Source organism: Lactuca virosa, chromosome 3 (assembly GCF_052849685.1).
Source record: "Lactuca virosa cultivar CGN04683 chromosome 3, Lactuca_virosa_CGN04683_v6, whole genome shotgun sequence".
NCBI lineage: Eukaryota > Viridiplantae > Streptophyta > Magnoliopsida > Asterales > Asteraceae > Lactuca > Lactuca virosa.
Window position 1 is genome coordinate 55626576 of NC_136428.1, and position 26309 is coordinate 55652884.

General features: G+C 36.3%; 2 protein-coding genes across 2 annotated transcripts; one reads left to right on the forward strand and one right to left on the reverse strand.

The window, feature by feature from the left end:
• The first annotated feature begins 20151 nt into the window (after window positions 1-20151).
• On the forward strand, window positions 20152-22595 carry LOC145165739 (glutamyl-tRNA(Gln) amidotransferase subunit C). The gene is made up of 6 exons (XM_079084572.1): window positions 20152-20266; window positions 21456-21684; window positions 21861-21901; window positions 22054-22109; window positions 22219-22270; window positions 22356-22595. Exons 2-6 carry the CDS (start codon window positions 21469-21471, stop codon window positions 22429-22431), a joined length of 441 nt encoding a protein of 146 aa, XP_078940698.1. The 5' UTR covers window positions 20152-20266; window positions 21456-21468; the 3' UTR covers window positions 22432-22595.
• A 424-nt stretch (window positions 22596-23019) lies between these two features.
• LOC145165740 (3'-5' exonuclease domain-containing protein / K homology domain-containing protein / KH domain-containing protein) lies at window positions 23020-26053 on the reverse strand. Its single transcript, XM_079084573.1, has 9 exons — window positions 25898-26053; window positions 24682-24830; window positions 24457-24588; window positions 24320-24370; window positions 24098-24241; window positions 23798-24014; window positions 23607-23736; window positions 23471-23513; window positions 23020-23343 (listed from the first exon to the last, which is right to left on the reverse strand). Exons 1-9 carry the CDS (start codon window positions 25950-25952, stop codon window positions 23263-23265), a joined length of 1002 nt encoding a protein of 333 aa, XP_078940699.1. The 5' UTR covers window positions 25953-26053; the 3' UTR covers window positions 23020-23262.
• Window positions 26054-26309: the final 256 nt, after the last annotated feature.

Sequence of the window (26309 nt, forward strand, 5' to 3'; positions counted from 1 at the left end):
TGTTGGAGGAGCGTCATTTGAAATTAACTTCATAATATATGATAATAAGCTGGATGACACCCTCAACTTTTATAATCTTTCACTTAGACAAAAAACAACTAGTAATTTTTTTTTTCACAATCACATCGACTAAGGCTAATTGTGTAAAAAGGTAATAACACTTACTACTTTTTTGCTTAAGGAACTGTAAAAATAATTTTTTTTAATACGATTTAATTTTAATTTTGCATACAAGTGATAAGTAATCTTGATGTTAATGTTAGAGGTGCACAAATAGGCGCCTGTTCTAGCTAGGTCAAAGTCTGATAGTCCGGTCCACCGTGTATGAGAAAGGCTAGGTCCAATAGTCATACATGAAATTTTGGTAAGTTAAGCCTAGCGGGCTTTGCCTAAGCTACGACTAGGCCTAAAAGCCTGAGCTTTTCGATTTTTTCATGTTTTTAAGTAATTGGGATGTGTTTGTATTTGTTTGTTTATTATATCATTTTATTTTCCTTTCTTCCTATTATAGCATTAGCATCTTGTTTATATTGGTTTGTTTATCTTACCATCCAACTTTCACGCTCCTAAATAATAATAAAAAAAACAAAACTTTTGTCAGCTCTAAGGCAAAGGAAAGTCGATGACCAAAACCTAGTCTGTTGCACCCCTTTTGAAGCGGAATAAAGAGAAAAGTGGGTGTGGAAGTTGAGAGAGAGAGGAGTCCTCGTAAATCCTTCTTTGTGTTATAGCATGCTACTTATATTGGTTTGTTTATATTATAGTTAATAGCATTCAATTTTCATTTCTTCATATTATAGCATAGATAATAACATCCTATGTAGATAGAAATTTGATATCTTTTTAAATTATCTCCAATATTTTTACTTAAAACTTTACCATATAGTAGGCTTGGAAAAAAGTTCAATATTAAAAAATCATACCTAAAAGGCTAAAAGGATCATACTTCTTTTTTATAAAAATCGCCTAGGTAGTGCTTTACATGTTGGTGATTTTGTATCACCGATATTTTCAGTGTAATTGAAATGTATATTAGTTTCAAATTGGATCAAAACTATGATCTAATACAAGTCTTGTTGTGTGGAGTGCAACTTGTATAAGACAGTTTGATCCCTAACATGAAGAAATGTGGGGGGGGGGGGGGGGGGTAAAGGGGAGCGCCTCCTTAGTGTTTCATAAAGATATATGGTGTATGGTGCACAGATATATGGTCTTGCCTAGAAGATTTACAATGCACAACACAAAATTGTGTGGTCTTAAGGACTATACAAAGTGAAAGGATGTACATTCTTTTCCTAACATATTTGTGGTGTTGAGTTCTCAAAGAACCAATGACTTTGTTTAAAGAATTTCTTACTTGTCTTAAGAATTGTTTACTTCAACTTTACGGAAAATGATTATAACTTCTTGATAACTGTAGATAACTTCCCAAAAGTCATATTTTTTTCATTAATGTCTATTTTGTGAGTATAAATAGACGCTATACTATAGTTTTTGGAACTAACGAATTTGATATAAGTCATGATATGATTATGGTACTTTCTTCCTATTTTCTGCCGGAGATTTGAAGTACTATTAACAAATTATCCTGGAATATATATGTCGAGACCAAGTTTATTGAAACATCCCTCGCACGGGCTAACTGAAAATAGTTTATAAAGGTCTAAATATGAAATGTTTCTTAAAGTTCAAAAGTTTAAATGTATCAAAGTTAAGTCTCAAAGTCCAAATAAACAATGATTTGTTTCAAAATGGTAGGAAAGTAACAATTAACATCAAAACACAAGTCATATATATAGACATTACAAATTAATTTCTTCTAAATATTCATGATCTTCTCACTCCAATATTCATCTATAATGTTAATATGAATATATCTCAAGATACAAGTGTTAAATCTGAAAATCTAGTGAGTATCCTTGATGTTGACTATTAAAGAGTATTGAATAATGAAGATCATCCAAGCTCAACATCAAACCTCCAAAAATAGTTTTAAAACATTCCGAATTTAACGGTTCCTCTAAAATCAAAGACAATGGTACATTAGACCCATAATTCAAAATCCAAATATGTCAATAAAAAACAACACCAAAATATTAGTTTGGAAAAGTAACCAGTTTCCATAGATTTAAACAATTCAAAGGGGAATAGTTTCACAAATTCAAATAAGTAATGCATGTGCTTCTATTCCTAACCCCAAGTCAATCTTAAAGTCCAAACTCACTATTAAGCATGTGTAAACAACACATGATTGGCATGTTTTACACTCCCAATTTGATTTCAAATAGTGGAATAATTGAGCATGTGTAAACAGGGGAATTATACTTCTAACTCATTGTACTAGGTACCATGGTCCACTACCTATGTACCTAGGGCTGTAAACGAACCAAACGAACACGAATAAGGTCTTGTTCATGTTCGTTCGTTTAAGTTAGCCGAACAACAAACGAACACGAACGGATAAACGAACGAGATTTTCTTGTTCATGTTCGTTCGTTTAACAAATTACCTTGTTCATGTTCGTTCGTTTATGTTCGTGAACATGCTAAACGAACATAAACGAACAAAGATAAAAAAACACAATTGAACATATATGAACATAAACGAACATATAATATAGCAATATAATAAAAAAATGAATATAAATAAACTTAAACGAACGAACGTAAACGAACATCATAAACGAACGTTCACGAACATAAATGAACGAACGAGACCATTGTTCATGTTCGTTCATTTAACTTAACGAACGATAATTTTTGTTCATGTTCGTTCATTTATTTAATAAACGAACATAAACGAACTTCCCGCCGAACAGTTCACGAACGGTTCGCCGAACGTTCAGTTCGTTTACAGTCCTATATGTACCACACACGTAGTAACTAACCTCCATGATGTAAGTAATGATTATCTAGAAATATAATCACTTAAGAATAATCAAATCTCATATGGATATCATGAATGACTACCAAATTCTCTAATCATATGTGAATGCACAAGTAGGATGCTCAAAGCAATTTCCAAATAAAGTAAGATTTTTACAAAGTAAGGAAAGCTCTTTCAAAAATAGATTGCATGCAATACACAAGTTATTTATAGTATTCATATTACATATACAGTATGTTATATGAAAGAAATTCAATCAAAGCATGAAAATAGGGTTAATGATATGTATTCCCGGCATAAACTCACCTTGATCCTAACAAGAATTTCTCCTTACTTCTAGAGTTAAATGGGAACTTAATATTCACCTAAAGTTAACAATATACCATTTATTATGGTTGTTCAAACAAAAAATATACCACTTATCAATGAAAATATCAAGTCTATACCCTACTTTTCACCATAATTATCATATTTAAACCATTGCATAACCTATAAGAAGTAATAAGTAAGCTAAAGAAGTAATTTTGGCTCGATCGGATAAAGTTGGAAATTTTGTGTCTAGTAACTTAGTACTCGATTGAGTAGAGGCTAAGACAATCTCCACTTGACCGATTCAAGCCATAAATGCACCATATCGAGCGGTTTTTACTTAAATACAATCTAAACATGTTCAAACTACTTCCAACATCTTCCAAACAACTTCCAATGGTCCTAGGTAAGTACTAACATTTTAGTACTTGTTATAATACATCAAATAACCTCCAATTCAATTATCAAAAAATGATTTATAAGCTCAATGTGAAGAAAAAAAGATCATAGTTTATACTTCCAATCTAGTTTTAAGTTTCATAGTTTGATTCTCCGCATGATTCAACCCATTACAAATGCATAACTAGATTTGAAGTGTCAAATAAACACATCATCTTCTTACAATATTGAAATCACAAATACAACCAAATCGAAGTCCTTAAACTTACATGTTTGCATTGAAATACATTTTTTAAGACTAGAAAACACTTATTACACTACATTAAGCATCAATTAAGTATCTAGAGTCTCAAAAAATTATTCCATCAATTTAGGGTTCATAAATATCAAAAAATTACCATTTAAGGTGGAATGATGATACATTGATGATCTAATGTTTGAATCTAGTCTTATGATTCATAAAAATCTTCCTAATAAAAGAAAATATCAAATTTAAGGAAATCCCCAAACCCTAACTCGAATTAGAGGAGAAGAAATAACAAGAAAATATCAAATGTTTGAATCTAGTCTTAAGATTCATTGGATCTTTCAGGATTTCGGCCCGGGGAGGCAAGGTCGCATACCGGCTGGATTTGCCCGATGAGCTCAACCAGATTCATAACACCTTCCATGTGTCTCAGCTTCGGAAGTGTATGGCTGATGACTCCGTAGTTATTCCTCTGGATGACATTCAGGTTGATGATCGCCTGAATTATATGAAGAGACCGGTGGTGATCTTGTTGGATTAGGTGTCTACGCTCATAACTATAATTGATATGTACTTGATTTGATAATAGCATGGTCCTTTTGGGTTGCGTTCACTCATGCAACTTGACAGGATGACTAGTGTAGAGAGAGTAGAATTTATTATTTGAAATAATAAATTGGTACTCAAAATGATTTTATTAATATATTACAAGATTGATATATTATTTGGAAATCATATTATTAATTAGTAATTAATTAGAAATTAGTCTGGGGTTAATTTTGGGATTAAAGAAACTGATTAATAATGTAGTGGCTGTTTTGCAAATCATTTAGTGTTGTGAAATTGGGCTTAAGAACTCCATGAAATGGAGTGGACGAAATTTATAGGGTAGCCCTACAAAATTTCATCCAAGGGCTTCCTTTAGGAGGTCCATGGGTTGCTTAGGGTTTTGGATGGGAACTAGGGTTTCCTTATTCAAGTCCAGCTTTAAGATTAAGCAACCTAGCCCTATATAAACCTCCATAAGGCATTAGAATTTCGGCCTAAGCAAGTGTTCCTAACCCTAGCCGATTTTCTTGTGTCTCTCCTCTCATCCTCTTGCATTAGGTGTTTGTGAACCATTAGAGGTGCAACATTTGAGGTACTAACCTTTCAAGAGTCAAGGATCTTCAAGGTGTTCTAGTTATTACTACATAACTAGTAAGGTAATCATCAAAACCCTTTTGATTAATTAATTTTCAAAATTGTATGCTAGATCTAGGGTTTATCGCTTTGGTATTCAATTGCATGTTTAATTAGTGAAAAACTTAGATCCAAAGCAATTAGGGTTGCATGATCACATAGGATTGTAAATATGCTCATAACGCATCAGATCTTAGATCGGAAGAAGAAGGCTCTGCGCAACAAGAAAGTGTCACTGGTCAAGGTCCAGTGGCAACATCGGAAGGGTTCCGAATGGACGTGAGAGCCGGAGGCGGAGATGCGAGAGCACTACCCAGATCTATTTGTGGCAGCAGACTTCGAGGATGAAGTCTAGTTCAAGTGGGGGAGAGTTGTAACATCTATTTTCAGGTATTCGATTTAACCCTTCAGTTATGCTCTATTTGCAAATTTTAGTCACCGATGGCAATTTCGTAATTTCGGAGTTGCTGAGTACGCGGGGCGTACACCCTCGTACGCTACGTGTACTCCGGATCACCTTAATACGCAGGGCGTACGCTGGTACGCCGGGCGTACGCAACCAGGGTGCAAACCCTAAATTTTAGGGTTTAGACCCTATTTAAACACATTTATGGCCTCATGCACCTTCCTATCTTCAGCCTCCCTCCTCATTTCGAAATCCTAAAGAGTGTTTGTGCATTGTGAAGCTTGTTGAGCCATTTTTGGTGCCATTTGGAGCTTTTGGAGTAGAAGGAAGAGCACTGAGGTGATGGTGTTTCACTCAAGGCTTTAGATCTAGAATCTTGTCCCCCTTGTGCACCTTGTGGAGGTAAAAAGTTTCAACATTGATTTAGAAATCTTATGGATCTAGTTTTAGCTCAAAGTTGTTCCCTTTTTGGTCCCAAACTTGGCCTTTGTGAGTAGAAGGTACTCCAAGGCATTTGAGTTGTCCTTTTAGAGGTTATAAGGGGTGTGAAGTCATAAAGTTGGGTTTTTGGTCACTAGTTTCCCTCCATACAAGTGCTAGATGGTATTAATAGGTTAAAAGACTAGGGTTTTTGGAGTTAAGGACTTAATAGCCATGCTAGACCATAAAGGTAGAAAAAATTTATGGTTAAGAACATCTTTTGTTACCTAGATCTGAAGTTTGGACGTAAATGCTTAAAGGATTAGGCATTTAATACAAGGGGTGGTAAGCAGTCGCGTATGTAGGGCGTACCGAGGGGTACGCTGAGCATACGAGGTCAACGTCCCAATCCTCAATTAACAACGAAGTACGCCGTGCGTACACAAGGAGTACCCCTCGCGTACTGACCAAGTCGACCCGATTGACTCGGTTGACTTTGACCTAGATTTTAGCTAAGGTTTGACCTAGGGGTATTTTAGGTATTTGAATGGTAGTCTGAGTTTTGGTTACTGTTATTCGTAAAGGTGACCAATAGCATGGGTTTCATAGCAGCGTGTCAGTTTAACTTTTTGTCAGTCTGTGAGGTGAGTCTTCCTTACCACCTTAAGTGGGCCGAAGGCACCAACGCCGACCCACTGTATTGTATGAGTAGAAACTGTATGTTACCGTATTATTTTTTTTCTGTGCTTGTATGATTTATATATTGAGCTATATGGGCTCGGAGTCATTACGGACTCGGGGTTGATACGGACCCGACACAGCTACTTACTGTTATTTTGGGTTGATACGGACCTGACACAGCCACGTGCTGTTATATTATATGTTTGTTGTATGTGGTAATTTGGGAAGCTCACTAAGCTTTATGCTTACAGTTTATGTTTATGGTTTCAGGTACTTCCAGCTCAAAAGGGAAGGGTCTGGCGTGATGGCACAACATCCCCCCCCCCCACATGATTTCCACAATTGATCTATTTGTACTCTGATGTTTTGGAATACTGTAATGAATGATGGCTTTTGATACAATCAATGAATAAAAATTAATGATTTTTAAAATGAAAATATTTAGTACTGTTTTTGGGTCGTTACAGTTGGGTTAGGCCCATTGTATGGCGGGTTAGGCCTATTTGTATGTTGGTCTAGGCACATGGATCAGGAAGGGCTAAGCCCAATGTATGTTATGTAGGATGCTAACTGTCTCTGTGACTCTTGCATTTGTATGTTGGGTTGGGCCCATTGTATGAGGTCTAGGCCCATTCTGGTGAGTTGGGCCCAATATGCAGGCTAGGTGTAACAGCCCAAATTTTCAATAAAATTGTTTATTTTTAAATAACGAAATCATTTATATAAAATATAAAATTCCAATCACATTTGTTTTCAAAATCCATAACATCAAACAATTTATTCATAATATCAGAGTGTCCCCAATAAAAACGCCAGATAGTGTATGTCGCGACATCACGTCGGGCTCTTGCCCTTAGATCCCGAAGTACCTGAAACAACCAACAAACTATAAGCTAACGCTTAGTGAGTTCCCCATAACATACCCCACATAACCCGCATAATCATATAACTGTATCAACCATATAAGCCATGCATATAAACATATACGGATGTCATGGGCTCCCCCAAGGTCTTACACCTATGTGTCATGGGCACCCCCATGGTCTTACTTGGAATGCCATGGACACCCCCACATGGTCTTATAACCAAGTGTCATGGGCACCCCCATGGTCTTTACCTGGAAAGCCATGGGCACCCCCACATGGTCTTATAACCAAGTGTCATAGGCACCCCCATGGTCTTTACCTGGAAAGCCATGGGCACCCCCACATGGTCTGACATCCAAGTGTCATGGGCTCCCCCCGGGGTCTTCCATGCAAGTATCACAAGACAACTAGCATATCACGTACCACATAATCAACTAGTATACCACATAACACGTAATGAGTTGGCCTTGGTGCCTTCGACCCATTGGTATTGTAACACCCATAAAATTTAAGCAAATTTTTAACCTTTTTAAATCATATAAAGCCATTCAGTTATTACAATTTGTTTTCAAAATAGTTTAAACACCAGAGTTCCCAGAAATCCTAAGCATAAATCGAGGAAGTGTACGGTCACGCCTTCGCCTTCTCACGGTCATCCACTGAACCTGAAACAATAAACTGAAACTGTAAGCCCGAAATCTTAGTGAGTTACCCCCAAAATACCAACGCCATACCGATATAACCATATCATATAATCATGTAAGCAAACAATACAACATGCGTAATGAGTCATCAGTCTGACTGGAACGAATCCCGGTCCTCAGTCTATCTGGACCGCTCTCCGACCCCTCGGCACGTCTGGACCGCCCTCCTCGGGGCCTTCAGCCTATCCGGACCGCTCGCTGGGCCTTCGGCCTGACTAGATTTGTCCGGCCCGGGCCTGCAAACTACCCGATCCGCCCAGGGTGTCTTGGCCTACTGCACATATCAGGACCTGCCTCAACCCTTTCCCCAAACCAACAAACATGTGCACATACGTATAAACAAGTAAACATGCAGCTTTAACAAATCACTAATCATGGCAACCATCCTATAACCAGGATACCGATCTAACCGATCACTAACATAGCAACCATCCTATAACCAGGATACTGATCTAACCGATCTCTAACATAGCAACCATCCTATAACCATGATATTGATCTAACCGATCTCTAAGATAGCAACCATCCTATAACCAGGATATCAATCTAACAGATTACTAGCATAGCAACCATCCTAAAACCAGGATGAAATCTAACAGATCAATAACATAGCAACCATCTCAAATCGATAAAGTCAACTCAACCAAATGCAGCTTCAAATCCACACCTACATCCACCGGTGACTTACTTCCATAAATTCTCAAAATACCCCAGAGGTCAAGCTGGTCAACCCTTGGTCCAAGTCAAAGTCAACGGTCCATGTTGACCCAACTCGTCGAGTGCAGCTAGCAACTCGTCGAGTTCCTTAAAAGTTCAGAAGGTCATAAAACCCTCACTGACTCGTCGAGTTTCCGACCAACTCGTCGAGTCTATGCGTGTCCAAAAGTCGGGAAAAACCCTAGTTGACTCACGAGTCACCCCACTGACTCGCCGCGTTCACGGCAATCTTCATCGGACTCGCCGAGTTGACCATGCAACTTGCCGAGTCCCTTCAGTCCATATCCATACATATGCTTATTAAGCCATTTTAAGGTTCCATATTGCATATCCAGCCTCCCAAGGCATGTTTATCAACTTTACGTGCATGCAAGGCTCTAAAGTCTTATAATGACAAAACCAAGCTTGCAATGGAGTTTTACACTTGAGGAGAGGTTCATACTTGCCAAAACTGAAAACTTTATGGACTTAGAGGCCGAGGAGAGTCCAGATCTGAAGTTACAACTTCAGATCTTAGCTTATACCCATGAATGGCTTCTTATTATGCAAGAAAAGCCTTAATCTTTAACCAAATGAGATCTAGAATGAAATGAGGTCAAGGTAACAACTTGATACCTTCCACTAGATGCCAACTAAGGTAGATATCGGATCCACACAATTTCCTTGCTTCTAGTCACTTGATCTCCAAGCTCTTCTCACCAAGAATCCTCTTCCAAAGCTTAAAACACACAATGGAGCACACACATATTAGAGTTTTGTTGAGCTCTCAAGGGACTGTAAAGAGGCTGAATGAGGCTTATGATTCTTTAAATAGGGTGCAAAACCCCGAAAATTAGGGTTTCACCCCCCAGCTCCTACTCGTCGAGTCCTATATTAGACTCGGCGAGTCGGTCACTTAAACACGTGGCCAAAACCCGCTCCTACTCGACGAGTCAAGGCATCTAACTTGTCGAGTAGACCTTGCAATATGAAAATTAAAGCCATAAAATTAATACCTGAGAGTCGGGGCGTTACAGGTATGGTGAGGAGACTCACCTCAAATGCGAATCGTAGCTGAGTAGGTCTAAACTCCGAGTATCAGCTCTGCCACGTCCCTAATCATAAACAACTCCTTAGACACAACTCAACCTTCAAACCCTTAAAAGTCAATCCTTATCAAATTCAACGCTCCGATTTGACCTAACTCATCGAGTTACCCCTTTAACTCGTCGAGTCCACCCTAAAGTCTGAATCACGATATCGCGACCCAACTCATCGAGTTTTCCTATAACTCGTCGAGTTTCTCCGTTTTCCCACAGAATCAGGGTATCCCCAACCCAACTCGTCGAGTTCTTCAGTCTGTCAACCCACTTAATGCATTAACCCTTTTTCTTGAATCCAAAGGTTCGAAACTTCAGATCCTCATCCCTAGAGATGTCTAGAAGGGTAAAGTTTCCAACTTTGCCCCCAAGGATCATCTAATAAGCTCTAAACCCAAACCCTAGTTCCTTTAAGGAAGGTCTTGACTCATTAAGCCCTTAAACTCTCATCCCATCGTCCCAAAACACATATATGATGTCCAAAGGTGGAAAAATCACGTAAAGTTTCTAACTTTACGTCCATGCATGCTTGAAACACTCTCTAAGGTCCATTTTAGGCTTCATAGTGGACATATTGCATGAATGGGACATGGAGGCTATTAAAGTTTGCAACTTTAATCCTGTAGAGGTTTTATTGAAACATCCCAAAAATACGGTCCAAAAATTTCGTTTTAAACCATTTAATAAACCACAATTATCAAAACATTTCATCAAATATAAGTCAAATTATTTTAAAACATTATCAGAGTGTCATATCAAAACATCAGAATAAACATCCCAGGCTAAATCATCGTGGTGTGTGCAATGCAGTCATCCCAAGCTCTTCCCTCTGCTACTAGAAGTACCTGAAACCAAAACTGAAAACCGTAAGCACGAAGCTTAGTGAGTCTCCCCAAACTACCACATACCATACACATAATCACATAACCACATATATTGGGTGTAGCCCGCTACCTCGGGCCCCGCCCGACATTGGACGAATCCGGCATCAGGCCCCGCTCGGTATACAGATCTGTTTCTACCAGTCCCCGCCTGTCTCTCGGCCCCGCCCGCTATACACATACAAACATATAATCATAATCATGCTAGTACATAACAGACAAACACAACACTGTAATTGCTAGTCTCAAGGCCCCGCCCCTACTCTGCTAATAATGAGATATAGAACCTCGTCCCCACTCAGCTAGTGATGAGATACGGGCCTCCGCCCACACTCACCTCCCTACCAGGCACATACAAGTATCACAAAGACAACAAGTATAACTAAACATGCATTCCTTCCTTGGGTACCACCCGACATCGAACCGTATTTCGGAAACATACATATAAACCTTCCTCGGGCCTCACCCGACATCAGACCATAATCCGGAAGCATATAAACTACATCGGGCTAACCCCGACATCGGATCTAAATCCGGTATACACTAACATACATAAACGGGCCGACATTGGTGCCTTAGACCCGTTCCTATAGGAGAAAACTCACCTCGCAAGTTGACTGCAAAATCCCGCGAATAAACCTCTCGCTACTAGCTGGCAGATCCCCGAACTGCTGATCACTCGACTCCCCGAGCTATCATTACCAACATAATACTTAGTCAAGAATTGATAATCCTTCTTAGGGTAAAATGACCATTTTAAACCTGGTCAAAGTCAAAGGCAACGCTTGGTCAAAGTCAAAGTCAAAGTCAACACTCCGAGTTGACTCAACTCGCCGAGTTGCTCCATCAACTCGCCGAGTTCTATAAATCAGAACCCTAAACTCGCGATCCAACTTGTAACGCCTCGATTCTCAGGTATTGATTTATGGTTATAAATTTTCATGATTTCAAGGTCTACTCGACGATTTGGTTGCCCTGACTCGTCGAGTAGCAGCGGGTTGGTCCACGTGTTTAAGTGACCTACTCGCCGAGTCCAGGAAGGGAATCGACGAGTAGTAGCTAGAGGATGAACCCTAATGTCCGGGGTTTTGTACCCTATTTAAGGGATCATTAGCCTCCTTTGGCCTCCTTACTATCCCTTGAGAGCTCAGCAAAACCATAATACATGTGTGTGTGCTCCATTTGTGTGTTTTAAGCTTTAGAAGAGGATTCTTGGTGAGAAGAGCTTGGAGAACAAGTGTCTAGAAGCAAGGAACGTGTGGGAAGCAGAAATCTACCTCAGTAGCATCAGTTGAAGGTATCAAGTCGTTATCTTGACCTCTTTTCCTTCTAGATCTCATTTGGGTGAAGTTTAGGGCTTTTCTAGCATATTAGGAAGCTTTTCTTCTGTATGAGCTAAGATATGAAGTTGCAACTTCAGATCTGAGCTCTCTTGGGTCTCTAAGTCCACAAAGCTTTCAGATTTAGCAAGTGTGAACCTATCCTCAAGTGTAAAACTCCATTTCAAGCTTGGTTTTGTCATTATAAGACCTTAGAGCCTTGCATGCACGTAAAGTTTGCAAATTTACGTGATAAACATGCATTGGGAAGCTGGATTTGCAATATGGAACCTTAAGATGGCTTAATAAACATCTGTATGGTTATGGACTGAAGGGACTCGATGAGTTACATGGTCAACTCAGCGAGTCCGATGAAGATTTTCATGGGCTCGGCGAGTCGGTAGGGTGACTCGGCGAGTCAACTTGGGTTTTCCCCCGACATTTGGACACGCTTGGACTCGACGAGTTACAGGGAAACTCGACGAGTCAGTGGGGGGTTTTCACGACTACTTGAGTTCTGGAAGGACTCGACGAGTCAGAGACTGCACTCGACAAGTCGGGTCAATATGGATTGTTAACCTTGATCGTTGACTTTGACTTTGACCAAGGGTTGACTATTTGACTTCTGGGGCATTTTGGGAAGTTAGAAATTTATGAGTATGGTTTTATGGTGAATATAGGTGGTGGAGTTTATGGCGGCGATCCGAGAGTTTGAGCTTATCTTTCGAGTTGACTGTTGCGAAGTGAGTTATCCTCACTATATCAATAGGGTCTAAGGTACCAAGGCCGGCCCTTTATGGATTTGTATCTGGATTATGGCATGATATGTCTATAGATTACATCCTGGTATTTAGGATGATGATATGCTTATGCTTAGTGACTTGGTTAGGTCGTTGTCCTGGTTATAGGATGAATGCTATGTTAGTGAACAGTTAGGTCTGTATCCCAGTCATTGGGATGTTGTTATGATTAGTGATCTGTTAGATCGGTTTGACTGTTATATGATATTTATGTGCACATGTTCGTTTTGGTTGGGGGTTGGGTTGAGGCACTCCTGCTTTGTGTTGTAGGCCAACATACCTGGTGAGCAGTCCGAATAGGCTTTAGGCCCTGCGAGGCGGTCCAGTCATGCTGAAGGCTCGGGAGCGGCACAGATAGGTTGTAGGCTCAGCGAGGCGGTCCAGTCAGGCTGAAGGCTCATTATGCATGTTGTTCTGTATTTGTTGATATGATATGATTATGGTTATATGAGGTTGGTATTTTGGGGGTAACTCACTAAGCCATCAAGCTTACATCTATTGATTATTGTTTCAGGTACTTCTGGTGATCGTGGGAAGGCGAAGGCATGATCGTATGCTGTCATGATTTTTATGATTTGCTACTGGGATACTCTGATAGTTATTATTTTGAAAACAAACTTTGTAATGTTAAATGGTTTTAAGTGTTTTGAAAAAGTTTAAATTTGGCATGATTTTATGGGTGTTACACAACTCGTCGAGTCACCCTCCTCACTCGTCGAGTTCCCTGGCTACTCATAGTCGCGATTTGTCGACTCAACTCGTCGAGTCACTTCACAGACTCGTCGAGTTCTACCCTAAACTGAAATCAGGACAACACGATTCAACTCGTCGAGTTGAATTATGGACTCGACGAGTCCCCCAATCTATTTGGGCCATCTTAACAGATTAAGCCCCTATTCTCCAGAACAAGACTCCATACTTCTTCTACATACAGAAAATGCCTTCTCAAGGGTAAAGTTTCCAACTTTACCTGCTACTAGTCCTTCTTAATGGGTTTAGCTAAAACCCTAGTTCTTTAGGACATAGATCTTGTCCAAAAAGCCATAATACTCCGAGCTAAAGCATACTAACATAGATCTAGACCTTAAACCTCATTTGGACACGTAAATGATGGGTTTTGAGCACTCTAACAACCTTATGGTGCACATGCAACCCTAAATGCTTTGGATCTATGTTTTCTCTAATTATACATGCAATTTGATTTTCCAAAGCATTATCCTAACTAGCATACAAAGTATGAGTACTTGAATAACAAAAAACTAGTTAGATGACTTACCTTTTGTTGTAGCTTGTTAACTTGGACCATTAAGAGCCTAGCACCCCAAATGTGATGCCTCAAATGCTTCACAAAACACCACCAACAATGGAGGACTTGAGAGAGAGTGACTTGCACAAAAACCGGCTATTATGATCTTCTTGAACCACTAGTGCCGATTTTAGGAGCTAAGGGGCTTCTTTTATAGTGTGGCAAAGTCTAGGGTTACATCCATGTAAACCCTAATGGACATGACCTTTCATATTACATAGGCTCCATGGGTTAAACCTCCATGGACTATCCATGGACTAATAGCCCAGCGTAAATAACCATTGGCCCACACTATAAGAATCATTGATTTGCCAAATCAGTCCCCGTATATTTAATTAGTCTCTTTTGATCATTGAATTAATTCAAAATTAATTCCTAACCAATACTAATTAAATAATATGATTTCACATTAATATATTAATAAATCATAAATATCCTCTTCTCAAAAGTCCATCCTGTCAAATTGTTCTGGTAAAATGCAACCCAAATGGACAATGCTACTCTCGGTTCAAGTACATACCAATTACAGTTATGGGCTTAGACACTATATCCAACAGTAAAGTCTCAGGATTTCATTCCATGCATGGCCTTTTGGGGCTTAAAAGGCCATAACAACACTTTAAAGCTTGCATGGGGCTTCCATAGCCATAAAGTTTGTACCTTTATGCCATGAAACCCCTTCTAGATCCCATATCTGAAAGATAAGTCACTTGGGACGTCCATTACCCAAGGACTAAGCTTCTTGGACCAAAACCCCCCATAAAGTGAAAATAAGGAGATCTAAGAGACTACTAGGCAAGTTACAGGCTTGATTACCAGAAAAGGATGAGGATGAGATGTTGTTTCTGGATCTACAATCTTCTCTTGGAATTCTCTAGCTTCTTCTTCTTCTACAAGCTTCAAATCACACAAGGTTCACTCAAAAATGGCTCACAAGCATTAGGGTTTCGAGATCTAGGGTTTGGACAGTGGAGGCTGGAAATGAGGCCATAAGGTGGGGATTAAGATGCTTAAATAGGGTGCAAACCCCGAATTTAGGGTTTCCCAAACCCAGACCAACTCGTCGAGTTGGTCCTCCCCAACTCGTCGAGTAGGTTTCTCAACCCGCGCCCAAAAACTTATTTCTACTCGTCGAGTTGTCCCCCTTGGACTCGATGAGTAGACTTTCAATTTGCTTATTATCTTTCCTTAATTAACCTTCTGGTTTCGAGTGTTACACTTATAGAGGCCAGATCTACATCCTCAACCTCTGGAAACCTCTTTTCTTTGGATATCCAAGCCAAAGTCCCAAAACCAAGCCCTAAACTACAAAAGATGAGATCTAATAAGCTACATGTCAAGGTTATGACTTTATACCTCCAAGATGCAGCCTTTGATGTAGAGTTTCTGGATCCAAGATCTCTCTTCCAAGCTTGGTACTTCTCTCTTCAAAACCTCCTTCAAAGATCTCAAACAATCACTCAACTCTTACAAAACTCAATGAATAAGAGGAGGAGGCGATTCTAGGGTTTTCTCTGGGCAAGGAGGCTGGTAAGGAGGCCATCCCTAGAGGTTAAGTTCTTTAAATAGGGTACAATGCCCGAAAATTAGGGTTTTCATTTCCAGCGTCAACTCGTCGAGTTGGGGCCCCCTAACTCGTCGAGTAGGTCCTCCAATCTACGCGGCTGGAAAGCTTTCTACTCGTCGAGTTGGAGCCTCCTAACTCGTCGAGTTCCTTCCAAAAACATTAGAATTAATTCGTACCTGGACCAAACGTTACACTAGGCCCAATGATTTTTATGGTATGTGGTATTTTTGGGAACTTATTAAGCTTTGTGCTTACAGTTTTTATGGTTATGGTTTCAGATACTTCCAGTTCGAAAGGAAAGGGTTCGGCTTGATCGCAGCGCATCCACTCATGTTTCTGCAACTTCATGATTTTGGGATTGTACTCTGATAGCTGTTTTTATTCTGAAATAATTTTGAATAATTAGAAAAAGGATAATTGATGTTTCTGATTTACACTAAAAGATTATAAAAAATATTAAAATTTATGATTTTTAATTCCCTATAAAAAGTATAATATTTGTATAAAATATATTTTAAAATAAACATAAAAAGGTAAAAGAAAATGAACTGTGGTCATTTCTTAAGTTTTAAAGAGTGAAAATAAAATGAAAGAAAAGTTGACGAAGACATAAAAAATGAAAGGTGAAAAATATATACACTGTTAGCCTAACGTTCGATTCTATTTCCACATCAATTACTGCATATCGAATGCTATTAAAAACTTTTTTTTAACAATATATGCTAAAAGTGATGGTCAGACGATATGTTGAAATGAATATTTTGTATTAAATTAAACATGTTTTTGTTGATCCCAAATATGTTTGTTTATTCTTTTAGTAATTAAGCTTGGGTTAATATAATTAAAAGTATATATAATTAATAATAAATGAAAAAAAGACTAATAAATATTAAAAGCATCATGGTAAATAAATAAATTAAAAAAAAACTCGGCCAACTCTTTGTGGGTTTTTGGCTAAGCTTATTTAAGGAGTTTTTTTTTTCTTATTTTTTTTAACTTATTATTGATTTCATACCGGTATAAACAAAAATTAATGTTTGGATAGAAAAATTTAAAAAATAGCTCAATGTAATAAATTACGCACATGTAACTTATCAAAATTTTCTTATTTCATGTAATTGAGAATGGACCAATATGCTCCTTAACTTAATAAAACCTCGACAAAATTTCACAAATGATCCTTATGATTTTGATTTTGTCCCCAAAATAATCCTTATGAAACCTGTTTTTTGCATTAATGATCCATTTGGATAAAATTTTATACTCTTGTGATCCTTAGAATGAATGTCCGTCGTATAGATCCGTTAAGTTGAGAGAATATTAAAACTATTTTTTGACATTTTGTGAAACTTTGGCTAAAGACTATTTGTGAAATTCCACCTTAGGACATTTGTGAAATTTTAAAAAAGTTTGTTAAATCTTGTATTAATTACCACAAATCAAATAAAAAGACAAAAAACAAAAACATAGAAAACGTAATATTTATATAAATAAAAAAAATAAAAATTACTAATTTTAAGCATTATGAAAGTATATTTAACTAAATATATAAATAATTTTTGTTCTCTAAACTTTATCTAAAATCTTCAAACTACAATACATCATTAAATATTTTTGTTTCTATTTTTTATCTAAAAAAATTGAAGTATAAAAACATCATTTTATCTATTTCTAATTTTTATGTGATATTATTTTCTAGATTTATCTTTATTTTTTATACAAATATATTTATTTTTAATAAATATGATGTATTATTATAAAAAAATTATGTTATTATAAAAATAATAGTATGCTGCTATTTTATTTTAAAAATATAACTATATGGTTTTGAGCTAAAGGTAAAAATATGTTTCTATTTTTGTTTCATAATATAAGTAGATTAAATTATACTCTCTCCCTCCCAAAATTATTGTCCACGGACAAAAAAACACATAGATTAAGAAAAGCAATCATTAGTTTTGTCTTTTTGAGTAAAATGACCATCTTGTCCTTTTCTAAAACCAATAGGAAATGTGCGTTTGTAATTATTCAAGTTTACTTTATTAAATGTTAGGGGTAATATGGTAAAAATGTATATCTACTTTTGGTAGTGGACAATAATTTTGGGATAAACTAAAATAGTAAGGTGGACAATAATTTTGGGACGGAGGGAGTATATTTCGATATAAACTTTTGATATCTATTTTTTTTTAAAAAAAATTAATTAGTTTTATCAAAATTTAAATATATTCCTTAATAAAGACATAAACTTTTCAATGCAAAATTAAAAAAATATCTGTTAGAAAATAATAAAATAATAAAATCTTTATAATTACTTTAGTCTTTTTTTTTTTTATCTACGCAGGCTAAAATAATTAACCATATGAATAATATGACATTAATTACATTTAATTCATTTTCTTTGAAGGAAAATAAAAATATTTTATATGTTTAAAATGTTTGTGTTTCATAAATAATAACATATCATTTTTTATAAAAAAATTTATATTTGTATAAAAAAAAATAAAGATAAATCTCAAAAATAATATCACTTAAAAATTAAAAATAGATAAAATGATGTTTTTTAGTAATCAAATTGTTTTAGATAAAAAAAACAATAGAAAACAAAAATATTTAATGATGTATTGTAGTTTGAATATTTTAGATATAGTTTATACAACAACAAATATTTATTTATTAAAGAAAAATCTTCATAAATGGTCCATGTCGTTTCCAAAAAAATCAAGTTCGGTCTTTAACTTGGTCTATGTGGTTTAAAAACTTTTAATGGACCATTCTTATGACTAACACCGTTTATTTGTCTGTTAATTCTGAACATGTGCGAGGCATGTGAGGGCAAAATTGTCTTTTACAAGCCACAATGATTATTTGTGAAGATTTTTCAAATTTATATTTAGACTAAACCGTGTACCTCTTCTGTCCACTGTGTCTCGACTCCTCTTCCTTCTTTTTCTAGACCCACCTACAAGACCTAATGTCGCCCGGAAAATGCCTCCCATCTGTTGCTTCTTGTTATCTCCTCGTCATTGGAATATTCCAGATCTCACCTGTTGCTTCATGTCTCTTCTCCAATATACTCTCTCTCTCTCTCTCCCTCTCTCTCTACATATAGATTTGTATACGTAATGCAATTTTCTTCAAATCGTCATATTAATATCTAAGTTAATTTCGTAATGTATTCATTTATTTTGGGGATCAATCTTGTTTGATTTTGATGCACTAAGATTGTTCAAAGGTAAAATTACGCTATAGGATTAGGATACCAAACATGCGTTAACAGGTACTTTTTAGACCATGGTTGTCTGTTGGTTTCTTCACATTCATTTACATTTGATAGCGTGAGTGAAGAACCCGATACTGAGGTTGGTTTGGAGAAGCCTTTGGATTTTACAGCTAGTTGGGATCATGGATCTGGAGGTGCTCTTGGTGTTAAGGAGGTGCGGTGGATAACTTTTGCTAATAAACCTGTTGAGAATGATGGTAATTGGTTTGGGTCCTATAACTATTTTTGGTGTCAAGGATTTGAAAAGTATGATGACATTTGTTAGTTCTTTTCACTCCAAGGATGAGATGCGACAATTTTTAACAAAAAAAAAAGATGATTTGATGAACTTATATCCCTGGATAAAAAGAAGCAATAGGTAGGAGACATTTTCTAGGCGACATTAGGTCTTGCCGGAGGTGGGTCTAGAAGAAGGAGGAGGCAAGACACAATGAACAGAAGAGGGATGGGGTTTAGTATAAGTATAAAATAGATTTTTTTTCATAAATAGTCTCGTGGTTTGTAAAAGATGATTTTTTCCTCATATGTCTCGCACATGTTCGGACTTAACAGACAAAAATAGATGATGTTAGCCATAAGGACGATCCATTGAAGGTTTTCAAACCACAAAGACCATCCTTGAAGACAAAATAAATAAATAAAGATCAAATTCGATTTTTTTGGAACCACGTGGACGATTTATGAAGATTTTCCTATATAAAATAAAATATATTTGCATGATTAAAATTAGTAAGTTTTATTTTTTTATTTGTATAAATTTTAAATTTACTATGTTTTAGTTTTTTGTCTTTTTATTTGATTTATGGTAATTAATACAAGATTTAATAGATTTTTTTTTTTAGTTTCATGAATGGTCCTTAGGCGAAATTTCAGAAATGGTCCTTAGGTTAAGTTTCATAAATTGTCAGAAATGGTCATTATCTAAAAAACCTTCAACTTAACGGATTCATCTAACGGACATTCATCAGAAAAACCATTGGTGTCTAAGGTTATGTCCAAATGCACCCTTCATGCAAAAACAGTTTCATAAAGACTGTTTTGAAGATAAAATTAAAACCATAAGGACCATTTGTGAAATTTTCTCTAAAACCTTACTCCTTGTACTTACCATTACAACATCGCCTCTTGCTATCTGCTCCTCACGTCGACTCTCCCCTGTGAAGCCACCGGCCGGAGACATTCGATAGCTGCAACTCCGTCGCACCCAACCCCAGGTCCCATTTTTCTTCCTTCTTTTCTGCTTTCTTTCTTCTTTTTTCCGCTTTCTTTGAAATCGCCAATTGATGTTGTTGGTCGATTTCTTTTTATCCAAAAGGTTTTCTTTTCCGTGATTTCCTTCTTCACAAACGAAATTTCGGTAGTATTTTTTTAATATCAATCTTCAAGTTCAAGTTTTCCCCTGGAATTCTGTTAGGTGATTTCTTACTTTCATTGATAATTGATTTGCTGCTACTGATTTGCTAATTGTGTTTGATGTTCAAATGTATGAAATCTGATGTGTACAGTGTTCTGTAAAAAATGGAATGTGTTTGCAGGCAAGCTGTTTGATCAAATGCCTGAGAGGGATAATACTTTCTTAATATGAATGTTTTCACTTATCAAATCTAGTATACATGTTTTAATGTTTAACTTTTGAATTTTTATGTTGGTAAGTTGGGAATGAACAATAGATGCTACTGATTTCGTCCTAGTGTTTTTGGATGATGTTCTTAAGATGCTTACTTAAATGCTTATATAAGCATTTTTCTTTTGCCAAACACTAAAAAGTGCTTATCAGCTTATAGAATTTTGACACTGGATAAGCTATTCCAAACACTGTTGTAAAAACTCCATTTTGACACCACTGTAAGTTAAAAAGTGCTTATCATTTTAAATTAGCTTAGCCAAACACACTCTTAAAAATCGTCCAGATAGAAACCCTTGCTCAAACAACACTTGGCTGAAGCCTTCAAATCACTCAGGCTGTCTTCTCTTCTGTCAAATCTCTTTTCATTTGCTCTTTGTATTCTTCAAATACCGGAATTGCAGGTATTTTCTTCACCCACTTAACTGTTTTATATAAAATCAAAGTTTTAATTTGATTTATTTTGAATTCCAAATTTGGTTGACAAAATAGTCAAAATTTCACATTCTTGAGGTTTTGGATGCTCTAGCTCTGATTTTTGCTGCAGCTTTGTTCGTAATCATAGAAGACAGATTGTAGTGGGAAGTTATGAACAATCTTTCTGCATGTTTGTTAGATTGAATCAAATATGGGTATATACGCAGGGATACGTATTTTTTGCAATTTAAGATATCTTAACTAGGTTCAAATTTATGTTCAATATCTAAATCTCAATTAAATTGGATCAAGCATCAACAAACAGTGGTACTCATTGATGCATGTATGGAAGTTTGTTTCAGATAGTAGAGACAAATGGGGAGCCGAGCATTACTTGTGCTAGCACCAGCATTTTTATCTGAAAGTATTCTGCTCAACCACATCTCAAGAACTGGATTTCATCAACTCCTTACACAGAATGAAAAGAGGGTTAGGGTTCGAGGTCGCAACTACTCGATTCATTCCAATTTGGAGCGACCCGATGTGACCCGTTTAGCAGAAACCGCCCGTATCTCTCTCTCTCCACAAGAGGTACCCACCACAATACATCTTTCAAATTGTTAAAACAAAAGACTGTGTCAAATGTCATGATAAGTGTATCAAGACAAGATGTTAGATACATGTATCTATATCCGTTTTGATCATTAAGATTACATGTCAATGGTTATTTCTTGATACTATTACTATTTTTTTGTGATGCATTATAGGCTGAAGAGTTTGCTCCCAAAATTCAGCAAGTAGTAGACTGGTATTCCTCTCACCTTCTGCAGATATGATGTCAATTGTTCAAACAAGCTAAATAAACTTATCTTTAATCTTTGTATTGTGGTTATGTTTGTTTTGTGTTTATACACCAATATTATATAAATTTTCTTCACACACTTGGATAATTTGGAACAGGTTTGGGCAACTTCAAGATGTGGATCTTCAAAGTATTGAACCAGCTATTCGTGCAGGTGCTTAGATGCAAGTTTGCTTAGTTGTTTGAAAGTTTTATACTTGTTGCTTGCTTTAATAACATTGGAGCCTTGCCCTTGCATTGCATCAATTGTGATTTATTTATAGATACTGAAGCAGGAAGCTTTCGTGAAGATAGTCCTGAAACATTTGAGAATAGGTATTTATTTATTTTCTGTTTGTAAAATGCGCAATGGATTATTGTTCATACTTAATCTAAGAACATTGTAATCATTTGGTAACAGGGATGCTATTATAGCTGCTGTCCCAAGTTATGAGGCGCCTTACATTAAAGTCCCCAAAGTCTTGAACAAGGATTAATACAATTAGAGGTTAGCAGTTAGTAGTGCATTCAAAAGAAACAAATTTTGTGTTATTGCATTTCAATTTTCACTTTAAAAAATCCATGCCTAGACATGCTTATTGTCCTGTTTATTTATATTTTTTGATCAAGTATTGTCTAGACAAATGATGTTTAAAAATCATCTGAGCATCTCTAGTGATCCATCGCTTGCATGGGCATTTAAATTAGTTGACCAATTATAATTGTATTATTTGAATTTCATTTATAGAAGGTAGCTTCCTCTTAAGTATTGTATTCTTAATTTTATTTTCTAAAGGGTACACCCAAATGGTGTTTGTTCATAGTAATGGATTTTTACTTTCATGCAAAATAGCAACGTATATTTCATGCTATACGGTTTATAGCAACATGCAAATGCAACCGGTCAAACCACAAACATCTCACTTTTTATGATTATCACATCTATTGATGTAACTTGAGTTTCATGTGTCTACCACGATTCAAGAACTGGAAAACAATGTTATCAAGTGATGTATGATTCGGCTTTGTTATTTTAATAATGCAAATAAAAACATGTTATTTTCATACCAAAAAGATCATGAGAATTTAAGCAAAATTGAGTTTAGAAATGCATATTTCCAAAAAAAGGGAAAAAAAAATTGGGGTAGTTCGGGTCAAAGCACTAAAGCTATGTTCGGGTGAAGTAACCATTTTCATGCCCAATTACGAAACACAAAGTAACCATATTCTTCCCACTTGGCTAGTGCTAGTTGGCTTATTACAAAGTATATGAAGAAGGACAAGTGAGTGATTACAGAACATTTTGCATCTTAGAAGACCTTAGTAATTTAGTAATAGACTTCCACCATCCTTCCCCTTACAATGGCTTCCGCTTTCCTCACTTGCCTCACTGGCCCAATTACAAACACCTACATAACTCATATAACAACATCACAACTCTATTATTATATATCATTAAAGGAAAATAATAATAATAGTAACGAAGCTTTTTTATTTAAAAAGAAAAAAAAATGGTATTTACTATTTACTACTGACCTTGTCTGGTGGTCCCTTAGCACCCCCAATGAATATCTCAGCACTAAAAGCAAAGCACAAACAAAAACAACTCATCAATGGAAAATTAATAAAACGATAACCCCAAATCATATTATATAAAAATAATAATAATTACTTGCAAGCCTGCTTAATAGCCAAAATGGAAGCTCCTCTTTTACCAATAACAAGCCCCATCTTCCCTGGTGGAACATCAACAACCGATAGGATTTCTTCCTCCAAATCATTTTCATTTACCACAAGATTCTCTGCAATATTATTTATCAATCAATAGCTATTGCAAAAGGTCAAATTAGTAAATTCACAAACCTGGAACTGGAGGGAGAGGGGGCCAATCTGCATAATTATTATCAGAAATGCAGAAACATCGACAATAAAGACTACCACGAACACCAAGATACCACAATGATTTTTCATTCATCTTTACAACCATCTTGTCATATATGTACAGAAGAAAACGTACATCATCTGTAGCTGCACGTATCATCAATTCAGACAATGGTCTGTATTTCCAGAAGTTTGGGTCCTGATTCATAAATTCCATTCCATTCATTAAAACCTTCACAATATTTATTATTAATAAAATAATCATATTTTCATAACACATACCTTCCTCAGAAGAACTCTAACTTCTTCCTTCTCAAGATACGATACACCACAGTAACGTGGATCAGCAAGCAGACTAACAAATGATATGTAGTCATCTGGGACTTTTGTCCCACCTTCTTGTTCTTCAATTAAACTGTAAGCAATCTGTATTTTTTCAAAGATTAGATGGATAATCATAACTTCGTTTCTGAAAGAAGAAAAGAAGAATTAAGAGGAACTCACCTGGGTATCAAAAACGTTGTGCAATTTGATGTTGAACTGAAAATACAATGCCTACAGAAATACAAGTAAAGATCACACAAACACGTTTCTGGAAAAAGTGAAAAAGGCTACAAGTGGATTATATCAAAATTATAGACCTCACTATCTCGTTTGCAATCATGAATTACTTTAGTGATGTGACTAGATTCAAGGGCAGGCTTACAGGCTTCAATTAGTGAATTTCCACCTTCAATTGCATCAACCAGATATATGGCATCTCGAAAGGCTAACTGTAAGATCAGAAAAGAAAGCCACACACAAATTTAACCAAAAGCAAAGTTGAATAACTTATAAGAACATGAAATCAGAGATTCGCATTTTACCTGCATGATACACAAGGTTCCATTTCTACAGAGGTCGACACCTTCACAGTCAAAACCAATCACCAATTTGTTATCAGGAGATGGTTGTAAGAATTCAGATGGAAGTTGGCTTGCATTAGTAACAATGTGGACAGGAACTGCTTCCCCGCCTGAAAAACAACTTCAAATTAATAGATAATAACACTGTGTAAAGAATCTAAGGCCTCGTTTGTTTTTCTACAAAAGTACTTTTTGAGCACTTTTCCCTTCTGACGGGTAGACGTTTCTCAAGTGCATGTCTTCTTCCGCAAACATGGAAAAAGACAAAAGACATTTAACCACTTTCCAAAACAAACAGCACCTAAGTGTTGTATATGCAAAGTTCATAGAGTTACAGATCTGAAAATATTAGATAATATAATCAGATGAGTAGGGGTTAGTGGTTTTCACCACTGACCAGATTTAGGGTTCTACATTGTAATCAACTGAATCGTTTCAATAAAAATACTCTGTTCGATCCAAAATTAGGGCTAAAACCGTTCGGAAGAAAAAACAATTTGATAATTAGATTACAAGTAATGAACAATCAGGCGATTAGTTTTTGACAATGTTCATATCAATTACGCCCGTCTTCCCATGGAAATCGCAACAAAATTGCTTTTATAGATAGTAGTTTGACTATTAGTCAAATGCTTTATAAAACCCTAATCATGCTGAGCAAAATAAAATTAACACAATCAACGATTTGCGACGACCAAAATCGGCAAATAGCGCTGATTCTTTGCAATTTAAAAAACAAGATCGATATCAATTACTCGACTTTAGCATGAAAATAGCAACAACTGGTTACGAAAGTAATTGTTTGACTATTAGTCAAATACTTAAAAAAGAAAAGAAAACCTAATCACGCTGAGTAAAACTAAAAGTCTAAAACAATCAGCAATCTGCAACGATCAAAATAAGCGCACAGCTATTTTTCTGCCAAATCAATAAACCACTGCAGTTTCAATAAGGGTTTGGGGACGAGTAGGTTTTAACGAGATAGTCTCGCAAGTCTTGTGCGGCAAATGTTAAACAAGTGCAAACACCATAAACCCTAAATCATTAAGCATGGAAGAACACAATAAGACGAGAAATTTACAGAACCACGAATAGAATCACAAAACCCTGAAAGCATGGTAAATGAAATGTATCAAAATCCATATTAGTATAGAGGGAGTAAGAAATGGGAATATGCCTGGGTCAGAAGGAATATTGGTCAGAGAAGTAGAAGGAGAAAGAGACGACGCCATGGCGATGATCGAACCATCCACGCAGATCAAAATACGTCCCCTCCGATCTTTACTGCCGATAGATATACGGCGAGGATTATTTTTCCGATTGAATTTGGACATGCATTACTGAGTTGTACCGTACAGTTTTTAATGTTTATACTTTTTCCATTGGCCCCTGTAGTTTCATCACTTGTTACTCTGGGCCCCTAAGTTGTATACTCGCCAAATAACACTTCATTCAGCTTGAAATCGCGATGCAAAGTTTGTTGCAACCCTAAGAAGTTCGTTGTAAAGATAAGGCTAGTTTTATTAAGCAGCAATTACGTTTTATAAACGTTAAACTTTTTTTTATATGTGTGGTCACTAAACTTCACC

Coding starts and splice junctions, on each gene's coding strand:
- LOC145165740 (XM_079084573.1), bottom strand. CDS start 25,952: ATGGCGTCGTCTCTTTCTCCTTCTACTTCTCTGACCAATATTCCTTCT. Junction 24,589..24,681: donor GAACCTTGTGTATCATGCAG/GTAAAATGCGAA, acceptor CTGATCTTACAG/TTAGCCTTTCGAGATGCCAT. Junction 24,015..24,097: donor TTAGAGTTCTTCTGAGGAAG/GTATGTGTTATG, acceptor TTTATGAATCAG/GACCCAAACTTCTGGAAATA.
- LOC145165739 (XM_079084572.1), top strand. CDS start 21,469: ATGGGGAGCCGAGCATTACTTGTGCTAGCACCAGCATTTTTATCTGAA. Junction 21,685..21,860: donor TCTCTCTCTCTCCACAAGAG/GTACCCACCACA, acceptor GATGCATTATAG/GCTGAAGAGTTTGCTCCCAA. Junction 22,271..22,355: donor CCTGAAACATTTGAGAATAG/GTATTTATTTAT, acceptor ATTTGGTAACAG/GGATGCTATTATAGCTGCTG.